We start from the raw sequence: 14631 nt of genomic DNA on the forward strand, positions 1-14631 counted from the left end.
AGATTTATATAGGCAGCAATATATGTATATAGGCAGCAGTAATACAAGGTCACACAACATAAGTTGCTTCATGATCAAAGCCTCCCATTTACTGCTTGGAAGATCAAAGGTCAAAGACCCTCCAGGATCTGGAGGGTCTTTGACCTTTGATCTGGAGTCCAGAATGCAGAACATCACCTGAACTTAATAGTCACCTTTGACCTTTTCTTGAAAATTTCATTAAACTCCATTGATAAATTTCAAGTTATTTCACCACCGGCCAGACAAAGCCGGCTGTCCTATACCTTGGCCGAGGTAACAAACAAAAACTGATTAAATAACGAGGACCATCAACCACAGACAGGGCACACGCCCCGTGCCACTTTCATGTATATTTAAAAGTTTATTAACAAGAAAGTCCTTTAAAATGATTACATTGATAGTAAGAAGAAATATATTTATGTTAAGCACATGCATAAAAAAGGTACAAAACAAATCTCATTGCCTCCAAACTAAATATGATAAACATTTGTATATGTAGAATACTCAGCAAGTGTCATGCATGCTAAGATAAATAAAAGGCTAGGTAGTGTGTTGCATTACATGTATGAAAAGTAAGTGATGTAGCTCTTCATTTGAGGATGTGGCATCTTACATTTGTATCCATATTGTACTGTACATGTAAAAAGAAATCTGCTTGGAAGAAATGCTCTCGTTAATAATTAATAGCTTCAAATTCAAATGAGCACACTGCGGAAACAACCCAGCGTATAAAAACAGATTACATAATAATAATGCGGTTTAAGTAAACATGGAGTTGAAGACATCACCATGTTAGTTTGCCTTCAGCGTCAGAGCACCAGACAGCACTTGCAGTTAGAAGAAGATGCACCACAGCATCTGCTAGAATGTTTGCTAGCAGTTTAATACCAGAAGAGTCTCCACTAATCTCATTTAAGCACAGACGAGGACATTTTTTTTGTTGCCGTTTTGGCTAATTTATCAGAAAACTGACATTTAATATCCTCGGGTCTATACGCTTTTCTTTACAGCTCAAATATCTTCAAAGGGATGAAATTTGAGTTCCTTTAATCAAATGGAAAACGGCACGTATCGTCTTAAAACTTTAAAAAAGGCACTCTTTCTTTTGTTGTAGAAATAAAACACATTTTCCAGGCATATTTTTGTGGTAAACAACTATTAAGCAGATGCCAGAACATTGCTTAGTGGGTGAGGCAGCGGGATTAGGTTAGCAAAAATAATGCTCATTAAATGATGGGAAAGGTGCCTTCCCACCTGCACTGCATAGAAACTTAAACGCACAGCAATATGGGACAGGTTGCAGCTAAAATTGCCTTTGTTTTTCCATAAGGACAAAAAAAACATCCAATCCCAGGAAACTGAATTGTTCAGAAAACATCAACCTGGCAAGTTAATTAAAACAGCAAAATAATAATCATAACCATCAAATATCAAGCCACTAAACACTGCATCTGCACTGACGAGGTCGTGCGACCTTGGCTGCATTTTAGGAGATAAAACCTTTGACAAACGCGACCTTCACCATCGAAAGTGGAGCGGACACAACGAAAGGAGTGAAGATCTTAACTGTAAAAACATGTCAAATGTTGCAAAAAATCAAACGCTACTGTGTATTCACGGGCTTCTCGCGGCGGGACTGTTCTGCAGCTGTGATTCTCCCTTCAGATGTCAGCAAAGACGTAGCTTATCTTCTTTAGTTAAAAAGACTAAATTCTGACTAAATACACCTGGCTCAGCGCCACCTAGTGCCCTCATCTTGTAGTGTTTTTTTTGGCTTCATGGAACCAACATAGTGTTGACTGAAGATAAATTATCTGACTCCTGTTATGTTTTTGACATCAGCGGATATAAAAGTAGAAAATTTAAGGCTCGCTGAGGTAGGAGCAGTACATGTTACCCCACAAGCAATAGAAATAGAGGGAATATCACATTTTCTGTTAAAATTAAATATATTTAGAACATATTTTAATGTTAGTCTAACACTTTTTTGAGCATGATTGCCAAACTGCAAATTTCAATGACTCCACAGAGTGTGTTTTTAATGCTGCAGATAGGAGTATCCAGGTGTAGTGATGGCTAATACGGCAAAAGGATTGTCTCTAAAATATGGACGCTCCATAAGAAAAGGGGAGAGCGCCAGCGGCTTACCAGCATCTGTGAGATTCGGAGATCTGTTCCTCAAAGAGCGAGTATTTGTTAGGTATCCGTCACACAACAGCAGCGCCTCCTCTCAGGAACGCTCTTCTGTACCATTTCTGAAGCAAAAAAAACCAAAAACATCTCTCCGGAAGTCTCAGTCGCGTGACAGCGACTCGACGTCTCACCGTATCTCAGGGGCGGTTCGCCTATAGCCAGGTGAGCAGGCTGTCTCTGTCCATGTGTGACCCAGAGAGAACGGTCTCCATGTCCATCAGGAGGTCCGAACCCAGACCCTCTGGGATGCAGGGGATTAGCTCCTCACCCTCGGACATGGGCAGCACGGGCATCGACTCCTGCAAGGTCATCGAGGAGGCGTCGCCGGAATCACCTGCAGACACCACCAAAGAAGACACATTGGACTCGACTGGACATCGAGTCCGTGCTAAAAGCCTCGTGCTCAATTCTCAGCACCTTACCAGTGTCCATGTGATCTACGGAGCTCAACATGTGGTCCGACGTGCGGGGCAGGCTGCTGACGCTCAGACCGCTGTCCGTGCTCTCGTTGCGTGAGTGGGCGCTGCAAGAGACCACGCCCACAACCTGATCACCGAGTTTAGAGGAGCCAAAACCCGCCGGCACGAATCACAGTGTAGCCAAAAGGTGGTAAACAAGGCCAAGAAACAGTAAAAAATGGGGGGACCCTTCCACTCCCGTCCCCAGAAAAGCGGTTACGTGCACTCACCCGTTGAGTGTGGGTTCATGGTTCGGAGCTCTGATCCTGACATCCAGGGGTGGGACGAGCATCTGCGTGTTCCTGTCATGGTCTAACCCTCCGGACACCTGGTTCCTTCCTGCTGCCTCCTATGGTGCACAAGCACACACCAGCTTTCCTCACACCAGTGTTCAGTCCAGAAACCTCCCAGATTTGATCGGGCCTGATGATAGTGGCGCACTGACCTGTGGGGGGAGTTGTGGGGGGAGGCCTTGCTGCTGCCTCATCCGCTCCTTTTCCTGCCTCTGCTGCAACGACAAGCCAAGAATGTTGGGGTTCATCTTCTGGGCTGCAACATACAAATCACATGACAGGGACCTTTTGATGATTTAGAAAACACTTCTGCTGGGGACAAAACATGTCTGAAATGTCATATGTGAGATACAACATGTCAAAAACTTTGCGATCTTTCTTATTTTCATTGCCAAAACTGTGGGAATGGACAATAGAAAACCAAAATATATTTAAAAAAAAAAAATTAAAAAAAAATTGGTCAATTCAGGAGACACAAATTCGACAGTGTGCTACCTAGACGCGGGTCGACCCATGTGGTGGTCTTATTTATGTGATCGATGTAGTACACCTCTCCATCTGCTGTCACAGCCTGCTCCCAGCCTTCAGGTAGTGGACCTGAATAGCAGTGAAAGTAAACAGTGAGAAGGCAAATGATGGATGGAGTGCATGGAGAGTACAAATTAGAATCTGGCCCGTGTCTGTGTGGTTTCTAGCTCATGTTCTCCTCATCAGAGTGTCTGCTCGGTAGGCCACTTTTATCAAGATACCGAGACCAAGATGCGAGACACATCTTTATGATTTTGAATGACTGACAAAAGCTGGGGGATTGCACAATGATGAAAGTGTGTATCGACACACACATCAGCCAGTGTGCCACCGTGATACACTGACCTTGATCAACTGTGCATGTGCAAAGCCGTTTGGCCACAGGGGGGCAGCAAATACCACAAAACAGAGACGGTTGCCTTCATTGACTCCTGAAGGAAACGTCTGAGTTTATGGTGCGACAAGATCCATCACACAGACGATCACCTACATCCCCACCAAACCTCAGTATGAAATATTAATGAACTAATTTAGATTAAACCTGAATGCACTCATTCCCTTACAATTAAAGTCTGGAGTGGGAGGTGTGTTTTTTTTCCACCTAAGCACGCCTCCTTTGCCTCAGTTTTGCTGTAAGTTAATGGAACTACTAATAAAAAAAATAGTAAAAAAAATAGTACAGTTTGGATCTAGTGTTTTTTTTTTTTTAAAAAGACAAAAATGCCTAATCCATACTAATGTTATATTTCTAAGGATCCACTCTACATATACTTCCCAAAGTGACGACCAAAAGGGAATCCCTCAGAAAACCACACCCAGACTCGTCCTACTGCTGCTGAAGCTCTGAAAAGCAGGTCTGAGCTTTAAAAAGAAACTGGATTATAACGAGGGGGTGGAAGAGCGAGAGCGATACCTGTCTCCGGGCTCATGTTGTTTTGGGGTTGTGTGGCGGGCTGCGCCGGGTTGCTGAGGGAGTGTGTGTGGACCGGGGTGCCGGCGATGGGACGCTGAGCCGCAGCCGACTGGAGCTGCGCAATTCGGGGGTCGTGCCAAGTGGTTGTCTTATCCAGGTGGCTGCGAACACACACGACAAGCCTGAACAAATCTGCATCTGTGACGTCACGGCAACCTGATGGATAGGAAGCACGAGGCACACTTGGGCTCAGACCTGCTCTACCTGTACTACCAGATGTGCGTGTGCATCTGCACGCTGGAGCCGAGCGGCACGGCTCGTGCTGCCGCGGCCTTTGACAGGGGAGCGAGCTGACGGGCCATGAATGAAACCGACTGAAACCACGCCGGTTGCAAAACCCGTTGGAACGTTCTCTGCTCGCCTGCAACTGATTAGTCAGACCTGCAGTGTCGACAGCCCTGTTTTTACTTTCCTTTTACTTTTAATGCTTTTGGGTTGGTGTTTTTTTTTTTTTGAAGAGGGACTGTGACAGGAATGGAAATAAAACTGAAGAACATTCTTCTAAAACCTGTCAGAGCTCTGCACTTTTGTGCATTTTAATTAAAATGGGAAAGTTTAGGGAAATGCAAGGGGGCATTTTTATATTAATTAGAGTAAAACATTTCAAGTAATCGGCAGTGCCGAAGTTTAAAATCATGCAAAGTCTTACTTGAGAAAGTAACGTTGGCCAGTAGGCGTTTTGGCCATTTCCCAACCGTGGGGGAGTGGCACATCATCAGGGATAATGGGTGCTGCTGCGACATCGGGGGCCTGGGCGGAGAGTGAGTTGACTGGCAGGGAGGCAGGGGAGGAATGGGCGCGGATGTGATGAGGAGTCAGAGAGCTGCACACACCTCCGTCGGAACTGGCCTGACGAGAAAGGAGCAGGGTTAACAGCAACTCAGGGGAAGAGCCAGGAACCAGCCAGGAACCAGAAAATAAACCCCAGGATGTGAACGTTTATCAAGTTCGAGTCACGTGGACGTCAGATTAGACATTGGTGAACTCCGTCATTGTCCTTATCCTCAATGAGCTGGACACATGTCCTCTCTGACATCATGTTAGCTGCAGGTCAAACTCACTACTAAACACAGATGAGGATTTGAATGAACTAGTAAACAGGAGTTAACCGAGTTTCCAAACATTAACGTTTTCTCTTTTCCATCAATAACACAGTGAATTCTGCCATAACAGAACAAAACGAATTCCCAAAGATGTTAAAAATGGAGCCACAGTCTTCCACAATCATTAGGAAAACACCAGCAGAAGAGCCTCGTATAGTTATAAAGTTCGTCTAATCTCTGCTCATTTGGATCAGATTGGGATTGTGAGGAATTGGAGCAGCATAAAATTAAATAACATGCATAAAAATAACAAAAACTAACATTACATTTTTTATTACCTGTTCTTTTCAGTATTTTGCCACCATCATTAAGAAAAGATATAATTTTCCTGAACCCAAACTAGGACAGATAAAAATAGCCTCATTTGATCCCTCCTGAAATAATGTGATCTGGTTAATTTTTGATTACTTGTGATGAAAACCTGACTTTTAAAAATTTTATTTCTTAGAGCAACAATTTCTTATGGAGAAAAACTGTCAGAAAAGTGGAAAAAATCCTCTAGATGATGTTAAATGTTTATGTCACAGTGCAGATATCCAGTTAGATGTGATATATAAGGAAGGTTTATCAACTATCAAATATCAACGAGATTGCTTGACTATGTTCAAAAATGCAAATACATCTTTACAAAAGTAAAGAAAACAGGCTCAGCGTTGAGGCAAAACTAACCCATCGAGCAGGAATCAGTTCTGCTGGCGCTTATAGAACTAATTCATTCCTGCTTTTTCTTTTTGTCCACTTAACAAGATTTTGCTCATCCGACACACTGCTGGAACTCTGAGGCATAATTTCAAACACACCAACGTGAAATGAAACTGTTGTTTTTATGTTTCTGATGCGCAATTTATTTAAGCCTGGTGCAGTGAGAAAATGTGGCCTTTAAATTAACTGACAGTTGCACCACACACACACACACACACACACACACACACACACACACACACACACACACACACACACACACACAGAGAGAATTGGAGGCTTTTATTATTGTTTCTATCCTGTTAGGTTAACGTTGGCAAACCCAATGAGAACATCTGACTACCGCTGGATCACCCTGCAGCGGTGCTGCTGCAGGCTGTGGTGCGTGTATCGGGGGCCTACTTGTCTGGAGTGGCCCCGAGAATCCGGCTGCCTGAAGAAGGAGTCCGGCAGCTTCCTCATCCTCATGGGCAGAGACGGCGGCTGTCGGCTCGCCTTGCTGGGGTTCATCACCGCGCTGAAAAGGGCCTCCAGCTCCGTCTGCGAGTCCCCGCGGACGTGCACAATCTGCTGCCCGGCCGGAGGCGCGCCGTGGTGCGCGTCCATGTCGCCAAAGTTCGGTGTCGCCGCTAAAAATCTAAGTTTTGACACACAAAACGAGACCAAAAGAGCACAAAGTCGAGGCGCGTTAGAAGTGGACGCTGGGGCGCTGCGGTTCTGGTCGGATTTGTTTACAATTTCTGTCCCCACCAGCACCCCCCCCCCCCCCCCCCCAACAGCCCCCCTTTTGAACTTTTGTGTCCTTGCGTGTCTGTTTCGAGCCGTAACATCTCGGAGATTTAATCGACTGCGGAAAGAAAACCGGTCCCCGGGCACGAAAGTCGAAGGAGAGCCATTTAAAAGCGGCTTCGCTGTCAGAAATCAATGTGAGCATTGTAGAAGTTACATGCCTCCCACATACCTTCAAGCAGACAGACCGTTTCCCCCCTTCTCTCTCTCCCTGAGTCTGTATTCCTGCAGGGGAAACAAGAAACTGAAGAAATCACAGCCTGGGAAAGGAAAAGCCCCGCACAGCCAGGCCGACAGCGAGCTCCGATGCAAACTCCAGGGCGAGAAATTTGTGAAGTTTCTTCTAAACAAACAAATACACGTGAAAGCACTTAGAGCAAAGTGATTTCAGCGAGACTTCCAAACTTTTTTCACGTCCACTGCTCAGTCCAGATTCATGTGATAGTGCGGAGGGGCGGGGTTGCTGGGTTTAAAGCCGCCGCAGTTGCGGGGTGAAATATTTCACTCCCAGGACAGACATAAACCACCAGCACAAGCAAAACAAGTTATTAAGTCGCGTTATATTTGCACGTTTACTAAAGAAGGCACGTTCAGCCTCGGAAACCACATTGGGATTATAAATTATTTCAATGGAATCTGCTTTGAAAGTGCTGTTTGCAGTTTTTTTGGGGGTTTGTTTGGTCCGAAGTTGGAACTAGAGATCGTTTGAGAGGAGACGTAAGACTCAACTGCCGCGTTTGGGTCATTTTTCCTACTCTTGGCCTGCTCTGAGACTTTTTTTTTTTCCTATGGTGGGGGTTGGGGAGGGGATATTGGGAAGTTGCACTGAGAAAACATCCGCCCCTGATGAGGCCAACCCAGCTGGAGCCTGTTTGTCCGTGCGCAGCCGCAGCGCGCCCTCTAGCGGAAGCCATGCGCACAGCCCGCCGAGGCTCAGCTGGCCCGCATGTTAAACCCAAGGATGTGAGAAATGGCCTCAAATGAAATCCCCAGAACTTTCAGAAGAATCTCAATTCATTCAGTCCACATTACGCACTAACGGGGGGAAAATGAAAATATATTGATGATCTGTGTTAATAGTTTAAAAGAATTAATTCCAATATATTGTAACTTATGTAAGTGAGGGCTACCTCTGCAAATGTAAAGCCCCCCATCATATTAAAAATCTAATCTTAAATAAAGACTAAATGTTTTTTATGGTATGAGCTTGTGGTCCTTTGGCTGTTACAAAAGATACAAATCCGAAACCATTACTAACCCAGTATTAACTTGTTTTAATGCCTCATATAGTTGTTTTCAAAAGTAGTTCATGATTTCATTGATTACATCATCCAAACAAGTATACCCAGTCTTTACATACATTTGTATGCATTTATTTTATCTACAACGTCGATAAAGTCAAAATTAATTCTCATTTAATTGAGATCGTTAACGCGGACACGTCCGTGGTGTAATGGCCACTTTTTGACACGAGGTGGCGCCACCACGTCGTTACAGCTGCAACATTCTATTTCTACAAGTTATTTTATTTTCCTCTTGAGAAAACAAATATCAACAACACCACAGACGGGATCATTGTGAGGTTTGCGGGTTTGAGCCAACTCAAATGAATTCTGAAAGTGCTATTTTAAAAATGGGTATTTTCTTCGTTGTTTTCATTTAACCTTTCCAACCGCTCAAACAAACAAACAAGCAGAAAAAACTAGAATCGACATCGTAAATGGGCCTGCGGTTGGATTTCCAGATTGCCCCGGTGCTGCTTTTCCTGTGTTAAACCTTTTTATTTATTGGGATTTCAGCCGCACGCCATGTTATTTTTTCCAGCCAAGAGTGAAGCCTTGAAGGAAGTGCAGCTTTTATCGCCGTCACGTCCGAGCAACATCTTCCCTCGGAGATCTTATAAATAGACTGCAGCCATATTCACTTTCTCGCATGTGTTCACCTTAAAAAATTATAAATTCACAATCTTCCATCTAAAAACTAGACCTTCTGTTCTCTCAAAGGTCCGCTGTGTGGCATTTGCTGACCTCAAGTGGCGAGAATACAGACTGCAGGTACCGACACCCCCCCCCCCAGCCCTTTCATAAGCGGCTGAGAAACTACGGTGTCAGCCAAGGCCCAAAATAAATTAATATCCCCTATAAACTACACAGTAAAGCCGATATTAAGTATTATTAAAGTTTTGTGCGGCTGTAGAAACAAGGCAGAGCTGCATCTAAATGCAGGATTTCAAAAGATTTCCAAGATCATGTTATAGACTGTAAAAACCAACTTTGTTCAATGTTTGATGAGAGATTTGAAGTGATCTTCCACAACAGACCCTGAATTTTCACGAGGTGATCGGAGGTGTTCCTCACACGCAGGGACTGCTTTACAAGAGTGTAAAGGATGTATGTGGGGGCCCCGCAAGCCTTCCACATTCCTCCTGCTGACCGTGGCTGTAAATGCACACAAGTTCAGAACAACAGCAAATCTTTTCTATAGCTCTCAGAGGAAAAAAAAAAAAGGTTTTCCTGGGATGTAAAACAACCCGGCCGGCTCCAGCTGGAGCCCTCCTGGAATGTGCCATTGCCCTTTATCGCTTTTCACTTTCTGACTGCTTGACTGGCCAGTTAAGAGGGGTAATTGGTCTGAACCTGCGGGGAGCTGCTTTTAGATGTGTGAGTCAGTTGTCAGGGATATAGTGGAGGAAAATATGAGCGCAGGAGGCTCCCTGCTGTCCCGACAACCCTCAGCCGCTGCTCCGAGTCAAAGGCACCAGTTTTATACATTTAACCCAGCTCCCTGTTTACATCCTGACATCTGTTTCCATACTGGCGGCAGGATACAACCTGTAAACCTGAAAATAAATCTGGAATCAGTCAACTGCTCATCAGAAACACGTCCAGTCTTTAAGGCCACTGACCAGGAACATGTGAAGGTGGCAGACAGGCGCTGGGAGGACAGAGACCAGGGGAGGTTCGGAGGGGAAACGAGACGATGATGAAGATGCAGACAGGATGAGAGAAAAGAGCCGACTGTGTGGAAAAATGAAGCAGGAGCGAAGGAGTGGCTGCCGGTGACGGAGCTCAGCCCCCCGACTCCTCTGGAGACGGCTCACAAGGAGACGACCCCGAGATGATGTGGACAACAGCCGTCCTCCTGCTGCTGCTGCCCCGGCTGCTGCACTCCTCAGTACGTATGAGCCGCCGTCACGCTCCTCAGCTCCGTTCAGATTAGTCACTTTAGTGCCTTAAAATCAGGGGTTTAAGGCGTTTTCGGAAGTGTTTCACGTCTACAGAAATAAACCAATATCAGATGTTAATCAGCTGCTTCAGAACCTGCTGATGCAATCGGGCTGCTCTGATGGTTCAGGTAGCATTCTGGACTTCTTTTGTTTCTCACCAGTTTCATACAAACCGGGTGGTTGTAGTTCTTTTTGTGATAGTTCAGAGCTGAGTTTGTTACTTAACCTTCAGCAGTGGTTTAAAAATGCATCAGTCCAGTTAAATCAGTGAAATGTGTTACTTTTGTGGAGAGAACAGCAGAGTTAACGTCCTCACTGGCCCAGAACTAGACCTGGACGACAGACCTGAGTGGACACCGTGCGCCTATGTAGGTGGTGGGTTTTACAAACTGACGGATATGAGCGTTTGTAGAGTCGTCCAGCAGGAAATTGTGCTGATACCTGATCTAGCTGTTGAATGTGGAGTCAGGGTGGACAGATTGGAGCAGATTTAGGTCTTACTGAGAGTTCCTGTTCATTACTAGGTCACAGAAAATGGCAAACTTTTCAACCAATCAGCAGAAGCCGAGGAGCAACTCTCCGATGCACCGGCCGTAGACCCGAAACGTTCAGCAGGGGTCAAAGGTCGGGACACCTGCGCCATTCCGTGTGACATCACCATCAAAATCCTGCAAGATGAAAAACATTCCATCTGTGGTAAAATTCGCTTCCCCGTGTAGCCTCGTTCTGAATGTCATGCTTATTTTTTCTGATTGTGTGCGTGTGTGTGTGTGTGTGTGTGTGTGTGTGTGTGTGTGTGTGTGTGTGTGTGCGTGTGTGTGTGTGCAGCCCAGCTGCAACAGTCTCTCTTGGTGTTTGGCCGCAGCACCAGGAAGCTTATCAGCAACGTGATGGAGGAGCAGCAGAGAGCCTTGGACATCCTCAGCAGTCAGGTAAGGAGTGATCCGCTGCCGGTCGCCTTGGCAACAGAGGTTGAAAGCAGCCGATTGGAACATACAGCAGCGTCCTGTTTTCAGGTAACAGAACTGATGACCAAGGTGCAGACGCTGAGCTCTGAGGTTCGGAGGAGCAACACTGAGATGTTCTCCATTAAACCGGTGCCCTCCCATGGTAACGCATCCAGCCCATAAACTTCTACCTTGGACTCCTGTGTCTGAGCTCCTACCACGATTCAGGCAGTTGATCTTCTAAATATCCAAATTCAAAATGGACGTGTGTGTGCTTGGATCAGGGCGCGACTGCAGCGACATTAAGGATAACCTGATGTGGGTCGTCCCCAAGATCCCCAGCGGCATTTACATCATCCACCCAGAGAACACAGACTCTTCGTTTGAGGTTTGTGCTCCAGTCAGTCGGCGCCATCGGGTCACGAAGCGGATGTGTCCAACTGGTCCAGATGTGTCCAACTGGTCCAATGTGCTGGCAGGTTTTCTGTGAGATGGACTACATGGGGGGCGGGTGGACGGTGATGCAGCGGAGGGCGGACGGACTGACGGACTTCAAACGGCCTTGGGCTGATTACGCCGACGGATTCGGGAACCTCGCAGGTTGTGAAGCAGCGGAAAGGTCAAGGGCATTGACCTTGAGACCTGTAGCTTTAGGGCTAAAACGTGCCCTCAGTTTGAAGGGCGACCCCGTCACTGTGGAGTTTCTTGTGACTGTTTTTTAAATTGTTCATTTCTAACCTGGTTTACAGGAGAACACTGGTTAGGTCTGAAGAAGTTGTTTCACATCGTGAACCAGAAAGACGCGCGTTTCCAACTCCACGTGGCTCTGGTCTCCGCCGACGACGCCACCTCTTATGCGTCATATGACGATTTCCACCTGGACAACGAAACCGAGTTCTTCAGTATCCACCTGGGCAGATACGCAGGCAGCGCCGGTAACAGTTCACCTTTAAACTCCGAGTCCTTCAGAAACACTCTGTATCCGCTGGGTATTGTAGTCCATAGAATGTTTGGTATCATTCGAGTCAGCAGCTTCTCCGCTTTCATGGGACTACAAACACGATCGGCCTGGATTCACCCACATAATAATCTCACACGGTGGGAACGTGTGTTTGCTTGAACAGGCGACGCCTTCCGCGGCTACGAGCAGGAGCAGAACCAGGACACGGCGCCGTTCAGCGCCCTGGACGTGGACAGCGACGGCTGTAACCCTTCCTGCTTCATCCACAACCGCACCGTGGAAAGCTGCAGCAGTCTGCACAACCAGACGGGCTGGTGGTTCAACCGGTGCGGCCTGGCCAACCTCAACAGCTCCCCCGAGGACACGGAGCACAACCAGACGCCCAGAACACGCATCCTGTGGGACACGTGGCGGCGGAACGGCATCCCGCACGTCATCAAGTCTGTCACCATGAAGATCAGGAGGATTGTGACCAATAACTGACACAGAGCGGCAAAAAGAAACCAAACAAACTGGAGAACTTCTGCTTTTCAATAAAGAGAGATTGAATCAAAGAGCTGGTGATTCTTTATATGCAGAAATAAAAGGCAAACATGAAAGAGTTCAAAGCAAAATGTGTGAGAGAAAAACCCTGATTTGATTGGTGTTGTTGCAAATTGTCGAACCATTTTCCAAACCAAAATGTGCACATAAAATAACTAATAGCAGGAGAGAACGACAAGTGATCAGTGTTTAATTTTAATATACACATCATGCAAAAGTGCGTACTTTTGTTTTATATTCATTGCTCCTCCTAAGTAAAGAATACAACAGAAAATTATAATTATAATTTAAATTGTTCTTATCTTCAGGGAGCTTCACGATCAAGCTTAAAGATGGAGCATCACAACTAGAGAAATCTCCTAAACCTTTAGTGAACGTGAAGTAAACAAACGCACGTGCGCTTGAAATCTGGACTCATCTCTGCGGCTTTGCTCTGGTACTAAAATAACTGCCGTGCGCAGCACAGCTACAAAAGTGACTTAAAATGTTTCCATTAAAGCTCTCGAGAGACTGACGCGCTCACATCTCAGCGCTTTCTGGAAAAAACGCTGACATTTTAAATTCCACGTTTAGGAGAATGGCTCATAACTCCAACTTTCCTATTGTTCTAGTCCTTAATTCTATGCTGTGTGTGTGTGTGTGTGTGTGTGTGTGTGGGGGGGGGGGGTTCTGGGTTTTTACATTCAAAAAACCAAAAACACATCAACATAAAACAAGTCTGTAACCCAAATTAGCCAAAAACACTGTAATTTTATGTACACTCGGTATGCGTACATTTATTCAGGGGTGAGATCCAAGACATAAAATCATACTTACTCCCACCCTTGGTTATCAGGCAGGAATTATAAAATCGCTGTAGTACATCCAAATATTGTTTTTCTAACATTCCAGGTTGAGATCCAGCTATTGCTCCGGCTAAAATCCCCACAGGGGGAGAGCTCCCACCTTTGTGTGCTTTCATATCACCGATGGGGATGATAACAATGTAGGAACTGGCTCTCTGTGTGGTCCGACGTGCGCCTGTCAGTAGGGAATCCACCCACACACTCAGAAAAGGCCTATCAAGGTGCTCATCCCCACCCCCACCCCAAATAAGAGTGTGTATGTTGGAGATGACAGTGTTTACACGCGGAGGTTTGTTCTGCTCTGCTCTGAGCAAGAATGTTTAACAAAAACTCCACCAATGACATTTGTCAGAGTTTATACCCCTTCACTTTGCCATCCTTCCCATAAAATGTGCGGCTCTTACATCACAAGTGTCCAAACGGACTTTTCCTTAGGATCACGGCCTTAAAAGGCCATTTTTCCCACCACGGCTTCACATCAAAGACGGACGCTTTATCAGATATCTGAATGTTTCAAATCAGCACAATCAACGAACAACGCGATGCGAGTGTGTCTGTGTGTGTTCTTTTACATACTAGTGAGAACCAGGAGACATAATGGACATTTTAGGAAATTGGTGAAATTTTGGCTGGTTCTCGTATCTTCAACGGTCTGTTTGAGGGTTAAAGGGGCTTAGGGACAGGGCATCATATTATGTCAATCAAAGTCCTAATAAAGATAGAAGTACAGATGTGTACGCGTGTGAGTGTGTGTGTAGGCATCCGTGCATGTGTAAAATGGGAAGTAGTTTTCCCACACTATACGGTCCTCGTCGGTGAGTGGGAGCGCACAGGAAGCAAAGTCCACTGGGAATTCAAACCCCGAGGAATCTCATCTGCTGTTCATCAACGATCAGTTATTCCTCACACACACACACGCACACGCACACACACACACACACACACACACACGCACACACACACACACACACACACACACACACACTCACACTCATGTGCACGAACATGTTTTTAAATGGAAATGCACCGTTGAGTATGAAAACCGTTGG

The 14631-nt window shown here is 45.7% G+C and overlaps 2 protein-coding genes across 3 annotated transcripts; one reads left to right on the top strand and one right to left on the bottom strand.

Moving 5' to 3' along the window:
* Positions 1–369: 369 nt before the first annotated feature.
* Positions 370–7627, bottom strand: LOC101067712 (transcriptional coactivator YAP1-like). 2 transcript variants are annotated; one of them, XM_011611628.2, is made up of 9 exons: positions 7233–7627; positions 6674–6908; positions 5116–5315; positions 4407–4567; positions 3461–3562; positions 3118–3221; positions 2903–3021; positions 2637–2737; positions 370–2548 (listed from the first exon to the last, which is right to left on the bottom strand). In XM_011611628.2, the coding sequence occupies exons 2-9, from the start codon at positions 6875–6877 to the stop codon at positions 2367–2369; spliced, it is 1173 nt and encodes a 390-aa protein (XP_011609930.1). In that variant the 5' UTR covers positions 6878–6908; positions 7233–7627; the 3' UTR covers positions 370–2366. The 2 variants fall into 2 exon arrangements, with proteins under 2 accessions (XP_011609930.1, XP_011609931.1); XM_011611629.2 differs by lacking the exon at positions 3461–3562 and having other exon boundaries at positions 7233–7621.
* Positions 7628–9834: 2207 nt separating this feature from the next.
* angptl5 (angiopoietin-like 5) lies at positions 9835–12748 on the top strand. Its single transcript, XM_011611630.2, has 8 exons — positions 9835–10234; positions 10811–10982; positions 11115–11218; positions 11303–11396; positions 11518–11621; positions 11713–11833; positions 11983–12168; positions 12358–12748. Exons 1-8 carry the CDS (start codon positions 10178–10180, stop codon positions 12675–12677), a joined length of 1158 nt encoding a protein of 385 aa, XP_011609932.2. The 5' UTR covers positions 9835–10177; the 3' UTR covers positions 12678–12748.
* Positions 12749–14631: the final 1883 nt, after the last annotated feature.

The sequence above is a fragment of the Takifugu rubripes genome, chromosome 15, assembly GCF_901000725.2.
Source record: "Takifugu rubripes chromosome 15, fTakRub1.2, whole genome shotgun sequence".
NCBI lineage: Eukaryota > Metazoa > Chordata > Actinopteri > Tetraodontiformes > Tetraodontidae > Takifugu > Takifugu rubripes.